The sequence below is a fragment of the Peromyscus maniculatus genome, chromosome 4 (assembly GCF_049852395.1).
Source record: "Peromyscus maniculatus bairdii isolate BWxNUB_F1_BW_parent chromosome 4, HU_Pman_BW_mat_3.1, whole genome shotgun sequence".
In the NCBI taxonomy this organism is placed as follows: domain Eukaryota; kingdom Metazoa; phylum Chordata; class Mammalia; order Rodentia; family Cricetidae; genus Peromyscus; species Peromyscus maniculatus.
The window spans coordinates 9,276,720-9,301,266 of NC_134855.1; the positions used below are offsets into that span (position 1 = coordinate 9,276,720).

At 50.8% G+C, this 24,547-nt stretch overlaps 2 protein-coding genes across 2 annotated transcripts; both read left to right on the forward strand.

Annotated features, from left to right (window-relative positions):
- Positions 1-69: 69 nt before the first annotated feature.
- On the forward strand, positions 70-13,479 carry C4H9orf78 (chromosome 4 C9orf78 homolog). The gene is made up of 9 exons (XM_006983433.4): positions 70-485; positions 1,169-1,228; positions 4,430-4,481; positions 6,868-6,938; positions 9,290-9,367; positions 10,479-10,676; positions 12,252-12,388; positions 12,472-12,570; positions 12,978-13,479. Exons 1-9 carry the CDS (start codon positions 406-408, stop codon positions 13,067-13,069), a joined length of 867 nt encoding a protein of 288 aa, XP_006983495.1. The 5' UTR covers positions 70-405; the 3' UTR covers positions 13,070-13,479.
- A 3,247-nt stretch (positions 13,480-16,726) lies between these two features.
- Tor1a (torsin family 1 member A) lies at positions 16,727-23,664 on the forward strand. Its single transcript, XM_006983432.4, has 5 exons — positions 16,727-16,966; positions 17,309-17,574; positions 20,461-20,636; positions 20,735-20,862; positions 23,080-23,664. The coding sequence occupies exons 1-5, from the start codon at positions 16,786-16,788 to the stop codon at positions 23,328-23,330; spliced, it is 1,002 nt and encodes a 333-aa protein (XP_006983494.2). The 5' UTR covers positions 16,727-16,785; the 3' UTR covers positions 23,331-23,664.
- Positions 23,665-24,547: the final 883 nt, after the last annotated feature.

A 24,547-nucleotide genomic window follows, 5' to 3' on the forward strand; every position in this document is an offset into this window, starting at 1 on the left:
GAGCCTATGCCAGGGAAGGGGGCGGGGCCACACGGCGCTGCCTACTAGGAGGCGGGACCGTGCGCGCTGGGGGCGTGGCCGCACGAGTGTTGAGTGCCCATGCATGCCGGGAGTAGGGGGCGTGGCCGTGCTGCTGGGGCGTGGCCATATGGTTGGAAGGCTGTCACGCTGGTGGTGAGCATGGTTACATCGCTGGGGAGCGGCCGAGGGTGTGGCCACGCGGCCGTACCTGCCTTTGCTTTTCCGAGCTGGGATCCGGGGGCCGTGCTGCTGGGGCGGGGCCTGGCGAGCCGGAGGCGGGCCTGCAGGCAGCCGGCGGTCTGACGACACTTTTGCGCGCCGGAAGCGAAAGGGGTTCCCTGTACTACGCGGCTGGTAACATAGCTCCGAAAGTCTGGCGCCGCTATGCGGATCCGAAAGACTTTCCGCCGCCGGCGGGCTGACTCGGAGTCGGAGGAAGATGAGCAGGAATCAGAGGAGGTTCGGTACGTGTGTGGCAGGACCTCCGCGGTCCAAGAAGGGGGAGACAGGCTTGCGGCTGGCTACCGGCTGGCACCGCGCTGACACCGTTGACCAGGAGCCACGGTTGTCTTTCAGAGGCTCCTGGGGATAAGGCCACATTTTCCCGGCTGCGAAGCTGGGAGAAGTGTTCCGGGGTCGTATGGGTCTGACTGCCGGTGATCTACCGTGCCAGGGACTCGGCCAAGGGAGACGGATGTCCTTGGAACTGAGTTAGTGTGGGAGTCCCTGAACCTATGTCCCTGTTCAGGGCACCATCTGTAGGAGGCCAGTGCCCACCTTTTAAAGGATTCCTATGAGGAGGAGAGAGGAATAGAAACTTTTAGATAGAAAGGTAGCAGAGAGGAGACAAACAGAAACACAGGATAGCTTCGGGAGGACCTTATCAAAATCCACTGGCCCCTTCTGGCTCATCAAAAAGGCTTTTTATAACAATGCCAAGGTGTGGGCAAAAGACCCCCTTAATAGATCAAAGCACATCGTGCAACTAAGTGCAGACCCTTCCAAACACCTGGTAACCAGGCCTGCGGTCCAGTCATTCTCTTGTGCAGCCCTGCTGGGTAAAACAAGCTCAGATCTCTGTGGGTCTCCTTGAATTTCGCAGAGCATCTCTCAGCCTCTACATTACTGTTTATTCATTTTCTCCCAGGTTAAAACTTGAAGAAACCCGAGAGGTGCAGAACTTAAGGAAGAGGCCAAATGGGGTGAGGTGGGTACCATGGGGGTGGGAGCGGCATCATTGAGACACAGACACTTCCCAGCTAGGGTCTCAGTTACAAATCTCTCCTCCTTCAACAAAGTTCTTTAGACATGCACCTTCTATTGGTCACAGAGGGATCAACGTTCTTTACAAATGTTTAACTTGCCACATGCCCTGAACCTGGTGGTCTCAGAATCTGCTTCAGGTCACTAACTCGAGTTTGGTTTTTTGTTTTTTGTTTTTGTTTGTTAAGATTTATTTATTTATTATGTATACAGTGTTCTGCTGGCATGTATGTCTGCACACCACCAGAAGAGGGCACCAGATCCCATTACAGATGGTTGTGAGCCACCAAGTGGTTGCTGGGAATTGAACTCAGGACCTTTGGAAGAGCAAGCAGTGCTCTTAACTGCTGAGCCATCTCTCCAGCCTTTTTTTTTTTTTTTTTCTAACTCAAGTTTTTAATTGCACCAATGAACTGTGACTGACAACATGTTGACAGATAAGAGTTTGGAAAACTTAGAGAAGTATAATCAAGAAATAAGCCAGGCAGTGGCAGTGCACACCTTTAATTCCAGCACTTGGGAGGCAGAGGCAGGTGATTCTCTGAGTTTGAGGCCAGCCTGGTCTACAGAATGAGTTCCAGGACAGCCAGGACTGTTACATGGAGAAACCCTGTCTCAAAGAACCAAAAAATAAAAAATAAAATAAACAATAGCCTGGTGTGGTAGTTGGTGCATGTCTCTAATCCTAACACTGGGAGTTTGAGGGCAACCTGGGCTACATAGCAAGACCCTTTATTAAAAAACCTGGTCGGCTGGAGAGATGGCACAACAGTTAAGAGCACTGGCTGCTCTCCCAGAGGACCCAGGTTCAATTCCCAGCACCCACATGGTGCCTCACAACCATCTACAATGGGATCTGATGCCCTCTTCTGGCCTGCAAGCGTACATGCAGACAGAACAGTCATCAAAACAAAAACAAAAACCAACCAAAAAAAAACGCTGAGGTAGAGAGATAGCATTCATAATCTTTCCATGCATTGGTAACCATTGTTAGCATCTAAAGTTCTTTCCCATCTGGTTCTTTTTATTTTTGAAGATTTTAATCAATTTTGTATCTACTTTTTCCCCATGCTTTTTTTTTTTTTTTTTTTTTTGGTTTTTGGAGACAGGGTTTCTCTGTGTAGCTTTGCGCCTTTCCTGGAACTCACTTGGTAGCCCAGGCTGGCCTCGAACTCCCAGAGATCCGTCTGCCTCTGCCTCCCAAGTGCTGGGATTAAAGGCGTGCGCCACCACCGCCCGGCTTCCCCATGCTTTTTAAAAATCAACTCATTATGATGTTGTGAGGAGCTGCCCATATTGTGTATTTTTCAGGAAATCTTTTCAGAAGACTGTAGAATGCTGTACCCCAGGAGTATTGCTGTAATTTGTTAGTCGACAGCCTGGGTGGGTGCAGTGGCTCACACCTGTAATTCCAGACTTGAGAGACTGAAATAGGGAGCACCACGAGTTTGATGCCAGCCCCGGCCACAGAGTGAAACCTCCTCTCAGCGACAACACAGCTGGCCCTAGTGCCACAAAGCCCTCGGCCCAGCTCCCTGGGAGGCTGAGGTTGGACAGCCACAAGTTTAAGGCCTGCCTGGGCAACTTAATGAATCAAACAAACAAAAAGTGTCGGGGTAGCTCAGTGATAGTCTGAGAGCCCAGCCTCTGTGAGGCCCTGACTTCAATCTCTGTGGGTCATTTTGTAAATTTCACCATCAGCTATAAATATGTGGTGCATATTCCCTGGCATTTGTCTTCTGTTACAGTTTCCTTGGCTGGCAGAATCTTATACTGGGATTTCCAGACCACAATGATATCAAATGGTCGTGCAAGAACATGCACTAGGTGTCTCCCTTGCCTCTCCCTCCCACTCACGGAGTGCCGAGCACTGTGTCCTCTCTCCCTCTCCTCCCACTCACGGAGTGCCGAGCACTGTGTCCTCCCTCCCTCCCTCCCTCCCTCCCTCCCACTCACGGAGTGCCAGCACTGTGTCCTCTCTCCCTCTCCTCCCACTCACGGAGTGCCGAGCACTGTGTCCTCTCTCCCTCCCACTCACGGAGTGCCGAGCACTGTGTCCTCTCTCTCTCTCCCTCCCACTCATGGAGTGCCAAGCACTGTGTCCTCCCTCTCCTCCCACTCACGGAGTGCCAGCACTGTGTCCTCCCTCCCTCTCCTCCCACTCACGGAGTGCCGAGCACTGTGTCCTCCCTCCCTCCCTCCCACTCAAGGAGTGCCAGCACTGTGTCCTCTCTCCCTCTCCTCCCACTCACGGAGTGCCGAGCACTGTGTCCTCTCTCTCTCCCTCCCACTCACGGAGTGCCAAGCACTGTGTCCTCCCTCTCCTCCCACTCACGGAGTGCCAGCACTGTGTCCTCTCTCCCTCCCACTCACGGAGTGCCAGGACTGTGTTCTCCCTCTCCTCCCACTCACGGAGTGCCAGTACTGTGTCCTCTCTCCCTCTCCTCCCACTCACGGAGTGCCGAGCACTGTGTCCTCCCTCCCTCCCTCCCTCCCTCCCTCCCACTCACGGAGTGCCAGCACTGTGTCCTCTCTCCCTCTCCTCCCACTCACGGAGTGCCGAGCACTGTGTCCTCCCTCCCTCCCACCCACGGAGTGCTGAGCACTGTGTCCTCCCTCTCCCTCCCACTCACGGAGTGCTGAGCACTGTGTCCTCCTTCGGCTTTTGCAGCTACTTTCCTACCTCCCCTCAGTACTCCAGCCTGCAAACCTGATTGTCCCAGTTAGTTTCCTGTTGCTGTGACCATGACCAGAAACAACTTGCAGAGGAAAGGGTTTATTTGGTGTACATATTTTGATCACATTCAGTTATTGGGGGAAGTCATGGCAGGAACCTGAGGCAGGAACTGAAGCAGAGACCGTGGAGGAACACTGCTTACTGGCTTGCTTCCCAGGTTTACATTCAGCTGCCTTATACAACACAGGACCACACACCCAGGGGAAGGGAGCCCTGCACACACCAGTCATAAGAAACTGCCCCACAGGCTTGCCCACAGGCCAGTGTGATGGAGGCATTTTCTCAATTGAAGTTTCCTCTTCCCAGATGACTCTCGCTTGTGTCAGCTGACAAAATAACTAGCCAGCACATGGATTTCCTCCTTGTCTCTGTGTCATTTCTCTTTGTGTTTTTCTTTCTTTTGCTCAGTGCTGCCGCCCTGCTGGTGGGAGAGAAGGTTCAAGAGGAAACGACTCTGGTGGTGAGTGTGGGCGCCTCTGGGGCTGCTCTTCTGTGTGTCTTCCTAAGGTATAACCATGGTGCCAGAGAGATGGCTCGGTCAGAGTCCTTGCTGTGCAAGCACAAGGGTCCAAGCTTGGCTCCCTGGCGCCCACATGAAGGTGGCACACACCTATAATCCGAGCCCTGGGGAGGCAGAGGCAGGACGAGGTGCTGATAAGCAAGCTAAGAGATCCTGTCTCAAAGCCTTTAAGTCAAAGGATTGGGGGAACGGCCCTGTGGGTAAAGTGCCCAAGTTGTTGCTGCTGAAGTATGGGGACCTGACTCAGGCCCCTCGTACCAACACAAAAGCCATATGTGATGGCATACATCTATAACCCTAGCGGGTTGGAGTGGAGACAGTGGAGTTCTAGAGTTGACTGGCCAGCAGTCTACCCAAAGCAGTAACCTCTGTCTGAGATACTTAAGCTGGAAAGTGATTGAGGCAGATGCCTGACTTTGGTCTCTTGTCTCCACAACCACACATTTGTACGCACAAACGTGCATATACACCCCCCACACAAAACTAACAGGCATGGTCACATATATCGAAAGCCCCCGGGTATCTGCCCCGTGGGGTTTTCTTCCCAGAGTTCAGGGGAAGATGCTTTAAGCAGCTGGGATCTAATCTGAGGGATATTAAATGAATCTACACACACTGAACTCTTTCAGTCCATTCACTTATTCTTGAGTCAGTTCTACACGTGCCGTGGGGGTACCAGTTTATATGCACTTACAAGCAGCAATTCTTTGGCAGTGCAATGCGAAGCTTAAAGTTTTCAGGGTCATAGAGAGAGGTGATAAGATTCACACATAGAGCAGTAATTGTCGGCTTTCATTTACAACCCCAAAGGGGAGTGACTAGTGGAGGTAGAGTCAACTAAAGGCTAAAATCAATTAGGGGATCTAAAGAGGAATGTTATGTGCTCAGACTGTATTCTTAGAAGTGGCTAGGTAAAAGGTTAGGAGTCTGTGTGTCAGTATAAGTCATGAGTACAATGACACTGGCGTTTCCCTGGGCAGCGCTTCTGGCTAAGCTTGTCCCCCATCAGCACCACCTTCTGCATCACAACATGGAGCATCCGGTTTATAAAAGCACTTTCACCCTGAGTTGGTCGCTAAAGGGAGGAATCTTAGAACAAGGATAACACCTGGGTTATGGGATAAAAGAGGAGGACTTAAGCTTAATTTGCACAAGAAACGAAGCTCAGCACCAATCATCCCACTGGCCTTGTCTCATAGGTCAGTGGGAATATTTACCTTACTGTAGTAACTAGAAGATGGCCCAATACCATCCTGGTCATTTTGCAGGCAGTAATCTCTTTTGTTTGTTTGTATTGTTTTGTTTGTTTATTTATTTATTTTAGTAAAACCAAAACTTATTCTAAGCCTCAGTCATCCTAGGGTCCCCCTGCCATATAGCCTCCCTGGTTCTGTGGGTTGCAGTCTGATTGGTCTTTGCAGGTAGTAATCTCTTAAATTAGGGTCTTGTGTTAATGAATGGGGGTGAAGGTAAGGATTTAAGGTTAGTGAGGTTAGCTTCTCTTGTAGGCAAGATGAGCTCAGAGCCACTAATGCTCATCTGTCTGCAGTCTGTCCTTGGATGTATGAGAAGTGTCTCCAGGTGTCTCTTTATCCAGAGATGGCCCTGGCCAGATGTCTGCTAATGAAGGTAATTACAGAAAGGCAGACTCTAAGTCTATGCTAGAATAAAAGGAACAAAGGCCTGGTTATGGGAAAGGGGTCTTGATTATGTGACTGTTTTCAAACACAGTTGGGGGATGTTACCCAAATACCTCAAAATGTATAGGGGAAGTAGTGCCCAATAAGTGATCGATCACAGTGTTACAAGTTCTTGGGCAAAGATTCAAATGGGAAAACTATAATAGCACACAAGAAATTCACTGCAGGAAACAGCTAATACATGCAAAAGCTAATATCACCAAAACTCCTTGAGTTTTGAGCTGAAACTCCTTGGCTCTGCCAGGTTTTTTTAGTCAGTGTCAGCTGAATTCCTACTTCATATTTCTACAGCTCACAGCACACATACACATACAAAGTAAGGAAAGCAGGGTGGTGGTGGTGCACACCTTTAATCTCAGCACTTGGGAGGCAGAGTCAGGTGGATCTCTGAGTTTGAGGCCAGCCTGGGCTACAGAGCAAGTTCCAGGACAGCTTGGCTGTCCTGTCTCAAAAAACAAAAATAAAGAAGAAAAATAAGGTGGAGGATGATTGAGGACACACAACATTGACCTCTGACCTTCATGGGTATGTACATGTATGTGTACGTGCACCTGCACACTCACAGATCACACTAACTCAGCTGCGGCTATTCTAGATGCTTCCTCTAAGCTGTGTGCTTTCTGCAGGATGACCCTTTCCAAATGACGACAGGCGGCATGGTGGACATGAAGAAGCTGAAGGAGAGGGGCAAAGATAAGTAAGTGGAGGGAGCTAGGGCAAAGGCAGGCACTGTCGCCTGGGCCTGAGCAGGGAGGGCGAGGGCTGCTGGGACATCCTGCACAGAGCTGCAGCCTCTGTGCTGTGCCGGGGTGTGCTATAGAAACAACCCCAGTGCAGGGCTCAGAGCCAAGAGAGAAGAATCCTTTTGTAAGGGGCCTTGTTCATTATTTCAAACACGGGGAAGCTTTGTGTGAAAACCTAGTTACAAAAATGACCAGAGTCCAGCTCTAGCAGGATTCTGAGCTGCAGGGTGGAGGTGTGTAGTCGGTGAAAATGAAGAGGCTGACCACTGGTTGTCTTTCAAACAGATGCCCTGAATAACTCGAGCCATTGTTTTTATGAGTTCTAGTGCATCCAGGCATGAGCAGTTTGAATACATTTCTCTTTAATCATTTTCCAAGAATCATTACCATTTACCCAATTTAGTTTCTTTTCCTCTTCCCCACTCCCTTGACGTCATTGACCTTTTCCTTATCTCATTAATTTTTATATTGCAAGCCAAATGGTTCTATCTAGCCAGGAACATCTTATCCATGCTGTGCCCTAGCCAGCAGCAAGCATGCGGTTATTAAAAAAAGAGATTCAAGTCTTATGATTAGTCCTTAACAATGTCATATTTTCATATTTTTGTAATCAGCCATACCTAGGATATTATTTTCAAGTGTAAGTCAATTTCTAAATAATCTGTATATCACTTTTATGTGGACAACAGTTGTAATCCTATTTATAAATTCTCAAAATGGTAGTGATTACCTAATTCTCTAACTTTTGGGACCAAGTTTATATTCTTCCTGGCAGTTTCTACGTGTACTTTTACTTCCAAGGGAACTGGGAGTTTTAACTGAAAAAACATCTAACCGTTCATGTCCTGGCACCAGAGAGATGTCTGACCTTTCATGTCCTTTGCCTTTTCCTTATATGTTCCTGTAAGTTTTTAATGTCATCTTTTCAGAAACCATCTCCCAATAAAGTTATTTCTTTCTTAGGCTAGTTAGGTAAGCAAGAATCATTAACCTTAGTGAGTTCCTCCTACTTACTGAGAATGACTGCAAAAGCAGCCCGGGGTGACCGACCGACCGGAGGAACTGGTTTCTGTGAATGATTGCACAGAGGTTCAATTTCCTTGGAGAGACTTTGAGAAAAAAGTATCAGCTTTTGTTTCCAGTAAACTCAACTACAATCACAATTGGCAAAGAAAATCTAAGAATCACCATGAGAATGAACATGGAGAGTTAGAGAGGCCTGAAGCCTCCCCAGGACCAGCCCAGGGTGGTCTGCAGCATCTGAGCTCCCCGGGACCAGCCTGGGGGTCTGCAGCATCTGAGCTCCCCGGGACCAGCCCGGGGGTCTGCAGCATCTGAGCTCCCTGGGCTCAGCACAGGGGTCTGCAGCATCTGAGCTCCCCGGGACCAGCCTGGGGGTCTGCAGCATCTGAGCTCCCTGGGATCAGCACAGGGGTCTGCAGCATCTGAGCTCCCTGGGATCAGCACAGAGGTCTGCAGCATCTGAGCTCCCTGGGATCAGCACAGGGGTCTGCAGCACCTGAGCTCCCTGGGATCAGCACAGAGGTCTGCAGCATCTGAGCTCCCTGGGATCAGCACAGGGGTCTGCAGCATCCCTTCCACAGGTCCTTCCAGGTGGATAGGATTCTCCAAGGGGCCTTGCCTTAGAGAGTTCCATTCGTAAAACATTTATGCACCATTCCCAGGGGTGAAGGCATGGCTTCCGACAAAAAATAATGCACTGAAAACCCCAGCACTCAGCAAACGAAAACAGGAGGGTTGGGAGTTCAAGGCCAGATTAGACTGCATGAGACCCTCTTTAAAAAAAGAAAAAAAGTGTATTTAAGGAACTAGGGAGATGGGATAGTGAGTCAAGTGAAGGGCCTGGGTTGAGATCCCCGACACATAAAACCCAAGTGTGGCAGCATGTGTCTGTAACCCCTGCATTAGGGAGTGCAGGCAGTGGGTCCTGGGGACTTGGTGGGCAACCTGTCTATCCAAAATAATGAGCTGTGGGCTAGTAAAAGCTCATCTCAAAAGACAAAGGGGAGGAGCCATGGGGGGGCACTCCGACACAACCTCTGACCTCCACATGTCATTCAGGGTCACACATGCGTACTCAGGAACTACCTACTATACACGTTTGCAAAAGAAAGCATGCACTCATTCTCTAAGTCTAAAAGCTGCTGCCGCCTGTTGCTTGCATACGTATCTAGGGTTTTTTCTCTTTATATACCATGCTGTGTCATAGGTTTTATTTTCTGTTGGATCGGAGCTGCCTGATGTAACTTGACCTCAATGAATGTGACCTTCTCCCTCCTCTCAGGGTCAGTGAAGAGGAGGACCTGCACCTGGGGACATCCTTTTCTGCAGAAACTAACCGGAGGGATGAGGATGCAGACATGTAGGTACCAGTGTGTCTCAGTGTCTGTAACACTGGAGTCAGCCCCAGCCAGACTGTCGCAAATGTCTAGTCACAGATAGTGCCTCTTTCGGGTTTCCTTAGCCATGCCCTTCCAACTTCTCAGGCTTGAGGTCTTTGAAAGCCTCTTAAAAGTCCTTTCAAAGGGTGGGCCTTTGCGCTTACATTTCTGTCCCTCCCTCCTCCCTCTTCTTCCTTCCTTTCTCTGGAGGGACAGACACCAGACAGTACATTCTCAGCCCTTGGATTTTTTTGACTAGTGATATTTCCCCCAAACACAAGGACTGTCGCCACTTCTTTTCCACCAAGGCCTTCAAAATGTTCCAGAGTCCCTCCCTAGAGCCCTACCCACTCTTCCTCTCTTTTCCTTTATCTTGATAAATCCAGTTCATTCTGCTGGGGGAGGGGGGAGAGAAACATAATGCCACCTTCTGTCTTCAAAGAGCCTTGGATATGGTCACATCTGGAGATTAGGTGTTGTAGTCTCCAGTACACATTGATGTTTTCAGTTGAAATTTTCAAAACTTGAATGAACTCAAGTCAGGTATGGTGGCACACACCTGTAATTCTAACATCAAGGAGGCTGAGGCAGGAGGATCTCAAATTTGAAACCATCTAGGTCACACAGTGTGAGACTGTCAAAAGTAGCCTCCAGGTATTTTTATTTTTCTTAATTTCTCCATGAACTAATAATTTCCTCATTGGAGACAGGTATGTTGACACTTGAATTTAATCCCAACACTTGAGAAATAGAGGCAGGTAGGTCTCTGAGTTCAAGGCCAGCCTGGTCTGTATAAAGAGTTTGAGGCTAGCCAGGGCTTCATAATGAGAACCTGTCTTCAAAACAGTTTTCCTGTAGTGATAGGTGAGATGGCTCAATGGGTAGAGACCTCTGCCACCAGCCTTAGGACTGTGCTGAGTCTCCAGGACCCACATGTGGGAGGAGATGTCAGCTCCCACGTGTGTTGTTGTGTGCATGCTCTGCACATACTTGGTACATGAAGTAAAAGGTAAAAAGGATTTCATTAAAATGCTCCTTAGCAGAGGCCTGTGGTGGCCTCTGCGGCCCCCTGAGCCTGTCGTCCCCTCTCAGGATGAAGTACATTGAGACGGAGCTGAAGAAGAGGAAGGGGATTGTGGAGCAAGAGGAACAGAAGGCCAAGCCCAAGAATGCCGAGGACTGCCTCTATGAACTGCCAGAGAACATCCGCGTCTCGTCCGCCAAGAAGACGGAGGAGATGCTGTCCAACCAGATGCTGAGCGGCATCCCCGAGGTGGACCTGGGGATAGAGTATGTCTCCCAGCCCTGGCTGTGCCCCTGCCCTTGGGAAGAGCCACCAACCATCCAGTTAGCGGTCGGTTACACAGAGCACAGAGCACTTGCCTAGCATTCCTACAAGTTCTGGGAAGCTGGGGAGCTGGCTCAGTTAGTTAAGTACTTGTGCTTGTAGGCATGAGGACTTCAGTTTGATTCCCAGAACCCATGCCAGAAAAGCCAGGTAGGGAGGGCACACTGGGCAGGTGGAGATGGGAGAGCTGTTTGGGCTCTTGGCCAGCCGGCCTAGCCTACTTAGTGAGCTCCAGGCCAGTGAGACACCCTGCCTCAAACAAGGTGGGCGGCTTCTATAATCTGAGGTGGTCCTCTGGCCTTCCCATGCACGCTCATCCGCATGCACACACACATGCATGTGCACACACACACAGAAGCACAGGTGCTCACAAAAGTTATGGAGGTCCTTCTCAGTCTCCTTGGGAACCTACAGACAGGCTCTCTCAGGCAAGTTGTCTCCAGAGGTTTCTTGTTACACCTGGTCTCTGGCTGAAGAGACTTGAGGGCCCCTGACCTCTGGAAGCAAAAAGTGTCTCCTTAGCCACCCCTTTCTGTTTATTTCCATCAAGGGCTGTGTAAAAGGCTGCTCCGTGCCTCCTCTGTGAGCCGTTTCTCCCCTGCAGGGAAACAAGTACAGTGAGCGGTCAGCAGCTGCATGGCTTAGAGTAAAGGGCTAGGAGATGGCGTGTGCATTCTGGTCTCTTTCTGGCCTGGCAGGGTTTAACCTTAGGCAGCCTGCTTCATTTTTGTGGGACATGATTTCTTGTGTGTGTGCACATGTGTGTTTCTGGGGATTTGAACCAGGACCTCACTCATGCTAGGTAAGTACTCTGCCACAAAGCTGCATCCCAGCCTAAGATTTCCTTTTTGTTTTGTTTTTTGTTTGTTTGAGACAGGGTTTCTCTCTGTAGCTCTGGCTGTCCTGGAACTCACTGTAGAGCAGGCTGGCCTCAAACTCACAGATCCTCCCGCCTGTCCTCTGAGTGATGTGGTTAAAGGTGTGCGCCACCACTGCCAGGCTCCAAGATTTCCTCTTTGTCAAAGAGAACACATCTGTTCTCCCGTGGCTCTGAGTTCCCCATACCGATGTGATGACAGGGTCGGGCCAGGTAGGGTGGCACACATTGGTATCTGAACCCTGGGGAGGCTGAGGCAAGAGGAGATGGATCTTGAGTTCCAGGCCAACTGGGGCTTCGTAGAAAGCCTTGTCCTAAAAACAAAAAGGAGCCATGTGGTAGTGATATACACCTTTAACCCAGCACTCGGGAGGCAGAAGCAGGTGGATCTCTGTGACCTCAAGGCCAGCCTGGTCTACAGAGCAAGATCCAGGACAGCCAAGGCTACACGGGACTACCCTGTCTTGAAAAACCAAAACCAAAAGGAAAGAAGGGAAGGCATGAAGCAGCCTGGTACACTGTAGAGCTCTGTGCTCTGGGGCAAAAGCTTCCCCTTGTGCAGTAGGAGTGGCCAGCCTCACTGGTTAGTTCCACAGGTCTGCTGGTCTCGTATGAGGTGTGCCTCTTTCTCTTTCCATAGTGCCAAAATAAAAAATATCATTTCCACGGAGGACGCCAAGGCCCGGCTGCTGGCAGAGCAGCAGAACAAGAAGAAGGATAGTGAGACTTCATTCGTGCCCACCAACATGGCTGTGAACTATGTCCAGCACAACCGCTGTGAGTGCCCTGCCTGCCCCACACCCCATGAGTCTAAAAGCCCCACCTCCTGCCTCATGGTCCCTTGTTCTTTCTCTGCTCAGTTTATCATGAAGAGCTCAATGCACCCATCCGAAGAAACAAAGAAGAGCCCAAAGCCCGGCCCTTGCGAGTGGGTGACACAGAGAAGCCGGAGCCTGAACGTGAGTACAGCCCTGGGTGGCACTTAAGTGGCCTGTGTAGACAGAGTCCCGCTGGGCAGGGCAATACTGAAGCCCTAGGGGACCAAGGCATCTGACCCAGACTCCTGCTGAGGACCATGGCCATGTGCCTTCCCCATCCAAGCTGGGGGCTCCTCCTTGATAAATGAAGAGAGGTGTAGGGGCAGTCCATTGGTTGCTTGGGGACCCCAAGCTGTCAAGCTAGTAGAGACTGAGTTTGAAAGTTTCAGAAAGGGAAAAGCAAAACACCAGGAAATAAGAGCCACATGGCAAGGCTCACCTGAGCCTCAGTGCTGGGCTGTTGTCGTGGACAACTCCAACCAGATCCTCACTTTGGAATAGTAGTCTCTCCTGGTTCCACCATGACAGGCAGCCTCTGCTCTCCTTAGGGTCCCCTCCCAACCGCAAGCGTCCTGCTAACGAGAAGGCCACAGATGACTACCACTACGAGAAGTTCAAGAAGATGAACAGGCGCTACTGAGGGGCTGGATAGCATACACACAACGTGAGAAGTTTAAGAAGATGAACGGGGAAGGAGGGGCAGATAGCACACATGCGCACACACTCACACATGTCCAGGTACAAACAACGCCCTGCATAGAACCCGCCGGTTAGTTATTGGGGTTCCCCATCAGACGGCGCTTCTGCTTACCTGCTAAATTTCTGTTCTGGTTTGGGTTGGAGACTGCGCCTCTCTGTGTATCCCAGGCTGGCCTTGAACTCCCTCTTCCTCCCTACTGGGACTTTAGAGCCCCCCCCCCCCCCCCACCTGACTGGCATTTTCAAGCACTAACTTTGTAATTTTCAAAGTAAAACAATATATCTATGTCTGTGTTGTTTCCTACCTGGGGCAAACCATTCTCAAGAGTGTTATTAAATTGTTTGTAAATATGTTGTCTTTGTCTTAATGTTGTTCCAGCTCAGGAAGACCTAGATGTGTTCATTGTGGGTTTGTTTTGGTTTGGGTTTCTCTATGTAATTTTGGAGCCTGTCCTGGATCTCACTCTGTAGCCCAGACTGACCTCGAACTCAGAGATCGCCTGGCTCTGCCTCCCAAGTGCTGGGATTAAAAGGTGTCGTGCGCCGCCACTGCGGGCCCCCCCCCCCCCCCGCTTGTTTATTTACGATTTATTTATGTATGTGGATGTTTTGTCTTCACGAATGTCTGTGTACCCTGTGTATGCACACAGTGCCTATGGAGGCCAGAGGAGGGTGTCAGCTATCTTGGAACTGGGGTTACCCATGGTTGGGAACCGTCACATTCATGCTAGGAATCTAACCCGGGTCCTCGGGAAGAGCAGCCTGTGCTCTTAACCACTGAGCCATCTTCTCTAGTCTATTTACATTGTGTTTTGTGGTTTTATACATAACCATGGTTTCCGTCACTGTTTGAAATGGGCTTGAAAAATACATCTGTCCTTGCTGGGTGTGGTGGCACATGCCTTTAATCCTCCCTCACACTTGGGAGGGAGAGGCAAGGAGATCTCTGTGAGTTCGAGATCTACCTGGTCTACAGAGCAGACAACCAGGAGAGACCGTATCTTTTTTTTTTTTTTTTTTTTGGTTTTTCGAGACAGGGTTTCTCTGTGTAGCTTTGTGCCTTTCCTGGAGCTCACTTGGTAGCCCAGGCTGGCCTCGAACTCACAGAGATCCGCCTGGCTCTGCCTCCCGAGTGCTGGGATTAAAGGCGTGTGCCACCAACGCCCGGCTGAGACCGTATCTTAAAAAGAAAAGAAAGAAAGAAAGAAAAATGCATCTGTCCAGTTCACAGCAGAAAAATGGAGGGTGGTTCAGATACACTGTCGTTACCTGACTCTTACAGAGCTACAAGTTCTTTTGATTAAGAAGGAAAAGCAGAGGCAGGCAGATCTCTGTAAGTTCGAGGCCAGCCTGATCTACAGAGCGAGTTCCAGGACACCAAAGTTACACAGAGAAACCCTGTTTTGTTTTGTTCCCCCTTTGGTCCTAGATTGGTCTTGATCTTAATATAGCTAAGAGTGACCTTGGCTTCTTGTCCTCCTACCTTTACCTCCTGGAATTGGTTTAGCACCACAATTCCTGGCACAGGTGATTTCTGTAGACATTTTGCCCTCAACAAAGTTGAGCATAACTCTCCACTGCCTAAGTGTGGGCCTTGCACACTGACTTCCAAAGAAGAGAGAGATCCACAGAGAACCTCACAGTGGGAAAACACGTAGATGCAGCCTTGTGCTGATTCATTTTTGTCAGTGACACAAACCTAAACATACATGGGAAGAGGAAACCTCACCTGAGAAATTTCCTCCCTCAGATTAGGCTGGGGGGCTTTTTCTTGATTACTAATGGATGTAGGAGGGCCCAGGCTGCTGTGGGCGGTGCTATCTCTAGGAATGTAGACCTGTAGCTGAGGGGCTGGAGAGATGGCTCAGTGATTAAGAGCATTGACTGCCCTGCTAAAGGACCTGGGTTCAATTCCCAGCACTGACATGGTAGCTCACAGCTGTCTAACTCCATTTCCAGTGGATTCGACACCCTCACAGACAGACATGCAGTCAAAAAAATGCACATAAAAATAATAAATAAAAGAAAAAGCAAGCCAGAGGGAACACGCTGGTAAACATTGCTCTTTCACAGGCTCTTCAGTTTAGGCCCTCAGGTTCCTGCCTTGAGTTCCTGCCTTGGCCTCTCTTGATGGAATATACCTGGAAGATGAAATAAACCCTTTCCTCCCATAAGTGGCTTTTGGTCATAGTGTTTATCATAGTCATCGAAAGCAAAGTAGGACTGTCAGAGGCTGGAGAGACGCTAACAAGTTAAGAGTGTCATTCTTATACAAACCTGAGTTCAATTCCTAGCACCCACTTTGTTCCCCACACCCCAAAGAAATTTTAAAATGAAACAAGAGATGAGGTCTGAGGTGTCCCTCCATGATAGCATTTGCCTACAGTGCATGAGGCCCTGATGCAGGCAGGCTTTCCTGTCCCAACAGCCCACTACCAAATAACCACAGACTTACTCATTGTAGCTGCTTGGCCGATTCAGGCTTGTTACCAGCTCTTTCAACTTAAATTAATCCGCATTTCTTATCTATGCTCTATCATGTGGTCCTACCTTTTTTCAGCACGACATGTTCATCTCCTGCTTCCTCTGCATCTAGATGGCGACTCTGCCCTCCTTCTTCCCAGCATTCTCTGGCTGGCTCTCCCACCTAACCTCTTCCTGCCTAGCTATTGGCCAATTGGCTCTTTATTAAAACTAATGAGAGTAATACATCTTCACAGTGTACATAAGGATTATTCCACAGCCACCTTGGATTCATCCTAGTGCCCCCCAAGTGTCTATCTAGTATTCCTCAAAACTCCCAAGTCATTTAAAAAACAAGGCGCGTGTCAGAAGCATCCAAGAGGAGTTGGGGAGTCAGTGCTGTGGGGAGCCGGATGGGTTCCCTAAGTAACTATGGGCTTTAGTTAATATAGTGGTTCATGGATTTTAACAAGTATAATATACAGATGTCAATTTTTTTTTTATTTCTTTTGACATGGGAGTCTCATTGTGTAGCCCTGGCTGCCCCTATAATTTGCTATGTAGGCCAGGGTGGCTCCAATTTACCGAGATCCACCTACCTCGGCCTCTAAGAGTACTAGGATTAAAGGTGTGTGTCACAGTATCCAGCTCTCAAATGTCAGATTTATTTACTTTTTACTTTTTTGAGACAGAGTCCACTATGTATTTTTGATGTGCCTCAAACTTGTACAGATCCTCCTGCCTCAGCTTCTTGAGTACTGGGATCAAAGGCGCACACCACCCACCGCACCTTGACCCAACGTCAGATTTTAATAATAGGGAACCAGAGGTGGGGGGTGTCATATGGGAACTCACTATATTCTCACATTATTTATTCATTTATGTATTATGTGTATACCTACATGAGTTTATGTGCAGCTGATGCATATAGATGCCTGCGTCATTTTTAAAAAACTGTTATAAAACATTTTATTTGACGGTGGTGGGTGGGGGGGATGTAATCACCACCTGATTCCTATCAAAGTTCAGAAGCAGAAAGGGCTTTGCCCTTTACAAAGATGACAGCCATTAGCGTCTGGGGACGGCCTGCCCGAGACAAAGAGGGCGGCCCGGCAGACAGGAACCGGAAGTTCGCGTCCGGCGGTGCGCAGGGTACGGTGGGCGCTGCGACGCGCAAGCGGCGCGGGTCCGGGCATGAAGCTGGGCCGGGCCGCCCTGGCCCTGCTGCTGCTGGCGCCGTGCGTGGTTCGTGCGGTGGAGCCCATCAGCCTGGGCCTGGCCCTGGCCGGCGTACTGACTGGCTACATCTCCTACCCGCGCCTCTACTGCCTCTTTGCCGAGTGCTGCGGTCAGAAGCGGAGCCTCAGCCGGGAGGGTAGGCGGGCACCAGGGACGGGCGGCAGGCGGCCGGGGCGCTGCGGCAGGGGGATGCTCCGCGGCCAGGCCAAACTTGGCCCGAGGCCTGAGAGATGAGTTGCCGGACGGGGAGCTAGGGTGTCAGCCCTGCGCTGAGCTCACCGGGGTGGCCTCACCGCGTCTCTTCCGCTTGGCTTTGGGGAACATCCCCAAGCCCAGGCCTTAGGAAGGGCAGGGTTCGCGGCACCAGGGTCCTTCAGCGATCCCTAGACCGGGCTCCGCGGGCTCTGATGGCCTGGAAATGAGGCTGCATTTTGCCTGCTTGCTTCTCGCCTGACCAGAGTGATCTTTCCGTTCCCAGCGCTGCAGAAGGATCTGGATAACAAGCTCTTTGGACAGCATCTTGCAAAGAAAGTCATCTTAAACGCCGTGTCTGGTTTCCTAAGCAACCCGAAGCCCAAGAAGCCCCTTACCCTCTCCCTGCATGGGTGGACAGGCACCGGCAAAAACTTCGCCAGCAAGATCATCGCAGAGAATATTTACGAGGGTGGGCTCAACAGTGACTATGTGCACCTGTTTGTGGCCACGCTGCACTTCCCCCACGCCTCTAACGTCACCCTGTATAAGGCAAGAGCATTAATTGGCCGCCATCGTGGATGACCCGGATTTGGGGTTTCTCTGTTGTGGGATGAGATGTGGGAATTCCACGTCAGTGAGTGAGCCTCAATATGGCTCTTTGTATGTCAGTTCCTCTTTAAAAGCTGCGGGCATCGCTGGCTGTGGTCATGTCTGCTATTCTGGAGGCAGAGAGAGGCTGGAGGGACTGCTACAGTTGAGGATAGCCTGGGCAGAGCGGCTCGTGAGCGTTTCAAAGGAAAACATTGAGGGCTCCGGTAGCCCAGGGTAGAGCTCTTGCCCACACCCTGGCCCTGCCCCCAGCAGCGGGAGTGCTAGTGGACATGTACGTTACAGAGGGTTTGTGATACATAGAGCAATTAGACCACCAAAGTTTTAGGGGTGACCTCTAGGTTCGGTAACACATGGCAGTGGACAAGGGGGGACATAATCCAATCCAGCTCCAGGGTCTTCAGGTCCCACCCGCACTGTGAAAAGGAAACATGGGGTCCAAGTTGGCTTTGACCTGGCTGTTGCAGCCTGCTTTTGGAGTTTCTCTCTGGTTAACAGCCCACACCTGAATCAGGTCCTACCGCTCCCTCCCTCCAGCTGTCAGTGTGGGGACTGTCTGCTAACCTTCCTGAGAGGCACGCTCTTTGATACAGAATGGTGCTTTGCCCTCATTTGTGCGAAGCACCCCCCCCACCACCACTGCTTTCTGTTAAACATCCAGGACACCATAACTGTGTGGCTTTGGGCAGGTTGTTTAATCTCTGTGCCTGTGATCAGCTGGGTGTTTTCTACACACCTGTATTCTCAGCAGGCTGAGGCAGGAGGATCACATGTTTGAGGCTAGTCTGGGCTAGGCTACATAGTGAGCCTCTGTTTGAAAACAGAGGAGAGGAGGACATATGGAAGGAGAAAGAAAAAAAAAATAAGAGCCGAATAGTATTTCCTCAGTGGCTTTTGGGGGTGTCTAAAATGTCCAGGGACCAATGCTTAGAACGGTGTCTTATGTAGTGGCCTGCCCAGTCTGTCGTTCTGGTAGGAAACTGGACAAACCTTGTCTGTTGGGTTCGAACAATTGAGTGAGCTCTGTGTAAATGGTCAGTTGCCTCATGGTGTTAGCAGGCCACTTCGGGTCTCTGAAGGGTCCTCTAAGGCAGTGGTTCTCAACTTTCCTAATGCTTCGACCTTTTTTTTCTTTTCCTTTTCTTTTCTTTTTTTGGTTTTTCGAGACAGGGTTTCTCTGTGTAGTTTTTGGTGCCTGTCCTGGCTCTTGCTCTGTAGACCAGGCTGGTCTTGAACTCACAGAGATCCACCTAGCTCTGCCTCCCGAGTGCTGGGATTAAAGGAGCATGCTACCACCGACCTGTTGCGACCTTTTAATACAGTTCCTCATGTTGTGGTGACCCCCAACCATAAAATTATTTTGTTGCTACTTCCTAACAGTAATTTTGCTACTGTTATGAATCATAAATATCTGATATGTAGTCTCTGAAAGGGTCATTTGACCCCGAAGGGGTTGAGCCCCACAGGTTGAGAACCACTGCTCTTAGGGGAAGGTGGTCCATACCTGCAGATCTGCTGCTTCCATTAGATACAAATGGAACACTGTAACCTTGGTCACAGGAGCCAAGGGAAGAACCCCAAACAGATGTACAATGTAACTGCTAGTGTGTTCTTTAGAAAAATGCATAGCTGATTTCTCCACCTCACTTCAGGAGGAGGGTGGAAATACCTACAAACTGTAGAATTTGGCTCAGTTTTATGAGGATAATGCTTGAAGAGGTCTGTGTGTCTCATCTTGGTGGCTTAGTGTGTAACTGGGCTAGTGAGAGACGCTGATGTCATTTTAAGATTTTTTTTTTGGAGCCAGCTGCTCAGGTGCTCTGCTTTATTGTATCATTATTAGTTTAGTTTTTGTTTTTCAATTTTGTGTGTCTGTGTACTTGTGTGCATAGGGGCCATGGGTCTGTCTCTGGTGCTGTTCCTCAGAATCTGTCCACTTTTTTGGAGACAGGGTGTCTCGCTGAGACCTGGGGCTGCCAGTTAGGCAAGCCCCAAAGATCTTGCATTTGCCACACCTGGCTTCCTCCTAAGGGTGCTTGGAAGGCAGGCGCTTTACCCAGTAAGCTTTCCTCCCACCCCTGGCCTGGAACTCTAGCTCTGTCTCAGCTGGGGTCACAGATGCATATCACCAAGTCCCTCTCCAAATGTGTTCTTCTGGTCAGGCGATGGATTTCTGAAAGCCACCTTCTCCCCTCCTGGAATGCTGAGTGCTCAAGTTCAGACTCCCTGAGGGAGCCCTGTGCGTGGTTTCCCACCTGGGAGTCAATGCTTCTCCAGGCTGGACTGCGGAGCAAGGGATGAAATGATAGTAGCTTTCTGTCTCTTACCGAGAGAGATTGTCATCCACAGGACATACGTGACATTGCCATTGTGAGGACAGAGCTGGTGCCTGGCTGACAACAGCATCGGTGTGGTCACAGTGTCACAAACCTGGAGCTTTGGCATAGGGCAGGGCTGAATTGAGTTCCCGGTTTGCCCCAGCTTAATTATCTTGTCTTAGACAAGCTGATGAAGTGCTCTGTCCCTCGGCGGCTGATGAAGTGCTCTGTCCCTCGGCGTCCTCACCTGTGGCCTGGCATGGGTGTGATGCTTCTTACACACGAAGTGATTGTGAGGGAAAGGTGTATGTGTGTAATGCTCAGAGCCCGGTGCTCCAGAAGTGCAGCCTTTGGCCTTAGCGGGTAACGCTGCCCTGAGGGCCTGGGTGTGGCTCCGGTAGAGGGCCGCTTAGCCCTAGTGAGGCTCTGGGTAGAACTGCACAAAAACAAACCTAAGCTGAGAGCATTGCACCCACTAGAGCTCTGAATCGGGCCCTCTTGTCTCCAGGACCAATTACAGATGTGGATTCGAGGCAACGTGAGCGCCTGTGCTCGGTCCGTCTTCATCTTTGACGAGATGGACAAGATGCACGTGGGCCTCATCGATGCCATCAAGCCTTTCCTAGACTATTACGATGTGGTAGATGAGGTCTCCTATCAGAAGGCCATCTTCATCTTCCTCAGGTGAGGCTGTGGCTGGGACGTGGCGGGAGACCCTTGCTCCTGGACCTGGGGGCTTTGGGGAGAAGTGCAGCCGCTCCTCACTGCAATTATTTCTGCAGCAATGCGGGGGCAGAGAGGATCACAGACGTGGCTTTGGATTTCTGGAAGAGTGGGAAGCAGAGGGAAGACATCAAGCTCAGAGACATGGAGCATGCCCTGGCCGTGTCGGTCTTCAATAACAAGAACAGTAAGTATGGCCGTCCCTCGTGAAACCGACATCCAAACCCTGCACTGTCGGTTCTGCCCGGCCTAGGAGCCACACTTCATGTGGTCTCGGTGCTTCCCTGACCCAGCCGAATCCCTGAGTGAAATCTGCTAACCAGCCACAGCTGTTTTATGAATGCTGACGCTGGGCTGCACCACTGGTCACTCCTTGTAGAGGAAAAGCAGGTAGTTGGACCAGGAGAAGGCCACTTGTGACTGCAGGGAGGTTGGTAACTGGGCAAGTGCCCTAGGGCTCTGCAGCCATGCCTGGGCCTTCCCACTCTACTGGACATGCGGACATTTGACCTGCTCCCTTGTAGAGAAGACAGACGCCTGTTGTCCCGTCGTTACAGAGGACACCAGGCTCAGTGCAGGAGCCTGCGCAGCACCACACAGCCTGTGTGGCACCTCTCCATCCTGTGCTCAGCGCTCTTAACTCTCAGCTCAGCTGCTCCTCCAGCCACTGCCCTGCAACCTTTGACCTTGAACCTCAGGAGGCAGCCAGCCATGAGGGTGACTCACTGGTCATCTCACCAGCTCTTCGCTGGTCTCCGGTTGTTGAGATGACAAAACAGAAGGCCATAGGTCTCATTGGAAACACACTCACCCAGAGATCTCTACTGAAGTGAGGGAACCCGCACAGTGTGGTGTTATCCTGTGCCAAGGGGATACTACCGAGGACAGACGGACGGGGTTAAATGTTAAAGTCTCTCTTCGTGCTAAAAAGGATGACGACACACAGCAGGAAGTACAGATTGATTGGCAGCAGTACATGAGCACACTCTGCTGAAGGTAGCGAAGACCTCCTGCAGGGCTGTAGATGGAGAAGAGACAGGCAAGGCATCTGGCTTGGGTGGCGGTGTGCTGACAGGAGCGCTGGAGTGGACAGTGGAGAGCGTCTGAGGAGGAGGAGGAGGAGACATGTGCTTGAGTCATCCTGGTAGGAGGAGGAGCAGGAAGGAGACATTTGACTCAGGACACACATCTGAGGTGGCAGTATATGAGTGTTGTTCCTTTCATGTTGAGACGCAAGCCCAGGGCCTTACACCTGCCAGCTGTGTGCCTCCCACTAAGCTGACCCCGCCCCCGCTGGTGTTTAAGGCCATGTCATCATCTCGTCTACTGGTTCTGCTGAGCACCTGCTGGGTCAGGTGGCTGGGTCCTTGTCATTCAGGCTGTGCTCGGGGGTTTCCTCCCCAGCCAGGCCAGATGCCCCCAGCCACAATCCCCAGGGCTCCGTGTGCACCTGGCACAGAGTAGGTCTTCAAGACAGCAGTCACACTGGTGGCTGTTCATAGTTTTGGTCTTTTCTGTGGCCACAGGCCCTCACTGAGGACTGTCAAAGTGCAGGGCTCCATTGGGAACTGGGCTCTCGGCACAGCTTGCACGGGAAGCCAGAACACAAAGATGAACGAGTTAGGCAGGGCGTGAAGACATGTCAGGAGCTCCTGGGGCATCCAGCAGGAGCTGAGTCAAGTGTTCTCAGGACTGGGAGGCAGAGCCATGCAGAGCTCGGCTTCTGCAGCGAAGCACTTGTCAGAGTCAGACCCTTGAGCTGCACAGCCTTGTCTGCACATTACCACCCGGGGGAGTCTAGGTTTGAGCACTGGCAGCAGCAGTGGGTTCTCCGGACTGTGGTTTCCTAGATGGAGACTGACTGGTGGAGTCTGTCTCTGGGGATGCCCCTCCCTTTTCTCTTTGCACCTCTTCCAACCTGTCCCTCAGCTTCTGCCCACCCTGCCTGGATCCCACATGGCACACAGTGTGGTGCGTGTGGCCCTCTAGGCTGTCTCCCACCTCCAAGGTACCCTGGAGAGGCCTTTCCAAGCCCACAGCACCAAAGTGTCCCTTTTCAAGCTTTTTTTGTTTTCATTTTTGTGTATATGTGTATGTGCATGCGGTTGTCCAGAGAGGGTGTTGCATCCACTGGACCCAGAGTTACATGTGGTTGTGATTATCGGGACCTAACTCAGGTCCTCTGCAAAGAGCAACAAGCCTTTTTAACTGCTGAGCCATCTCTCCAGCCCAAAGGTGTCCCTTTATGTCACCTTGCCCTTGCTGTCAGAGCAGCATCACAAGGCAGCTCCTGTCTCTCCCTCACTGTATGAAGACGGGGTGGTGTTGGGGATGGTCTCCAGTGGACACTTAGTTATCCTTGGACAGATGAAGAGTGAGTGGCACATCTTTGTCTTTTTCCCAGGTGGCTTCTGGCACAGCAGCCTCATTGCCCGGAACCTCATTGATTATTTCGTCCCCTTCCTGCCCCTGGAGTATAAACACCTGAAAATGTGCATCCGAGTGGAGATGCGGTCCCGTGGCTATGAAGTAGATGAGGACATTGTGAGCAAGGTGGCTGAAGAGATGACGTTCTTTCCCAAGGAAGAGAGAGTCTTCTCAGACAAGGGCTGCAAGACCGTGTTCACCAAACTGGACTACTACCTGGATGACTGAGTCTGGGGCAGACCGTCAGGCCACTCCTCTCCCGGGAGGCGGGCGGCTCAGGACACTTCTGCCGAGGTTACCAGGTACTGCCTTGGGGACTGTTTCTGCTCCTCAGAGCCTGCAGGTGGCCATGCTGTAGGGACCACAGACACACCATGGACCCAAAGCTTCCTGGAGCCTCCAGGGGATGAAACCCCCCAGCCTGCCCCTTCCCGGGCTCATGATTTTTTTTTAAATTATGTTTTAATTTCAGGTGTTTCTGTTTTGAGGCAGAACAAGTAAGTTTTACTGCAAATGTGATAACTTTCTTTTAAATGGTTTTTAATATATGAGAAGCCTTTCAGCTGTTGGCTTTGTGTCTTTTGAAACTCAGGCTGACATCACCAGGGTTCCTACTGCAGAAGCCCAAGCACGGGCTGGATGACATCTCGGGAACAAGGGACTGACCCTAGGGGACTGAAGCCAGCCCTGCCAGGGGCCATGCAGTGGTTGGATAAGACTGGAACACTGTCACAAATGCACCCGTGTGCTCTCCCTGGACTCAGTAGTATGGGAACAAGTTCAGTGGCACTGACTGTCAGGTCCACTCCAGATGTCCGGCAGGCAGAGCCCCAGATGGGCTTGTCTTGTGCACACACAATGCCTGCCAATGGGTAGGGCTCCTGTAGGTGTGGCTGCCATTCAGGGCACTCACAGGGCTGGGCTTAGCAAGGAGAAAAGGGCCCAAAGGTTCAACAAGTCAAAAACTAGGTCAGCGGCTGGCAGAACCACCCTCTGCCTCTACCAGCCTGTGCGGGGCTCCCAGTGATGGTCCCGAGTCCCCAGGATCATGTCAGGTCTGACCACTCACCTAAGGCTGGAGCCCAAGCACTGAGCCCTAACTGAGGAGCAGAGTCCTGTTCTGCTAAGTCCTGTCTTTATAGATATGACAGAGTGGGTGCTGTGTTGGGCTCCTAGATGCACAACTAAGAAAGGGAGCAGCAGGGTGACAGTGAAGAGGACTTACCTTTCTAGACTTGTGTCCCGTGACGGAGCCATATTATCAGTGCTGCTTGAGAAGCCAGCTTAGTTATGCTGTGATCTGGCCCACAAACAGACTAGAATCAGGTTCTTTACCAGTCCTGGTCCAAAACAGCCAGCAGCTGGGTCTCCTCTCTCGAGCTAGGATGAAGACCGCTATGGCCAGGTGGATAGATCGCCATTAGGGGGAGGTTATGTGGTAGAAA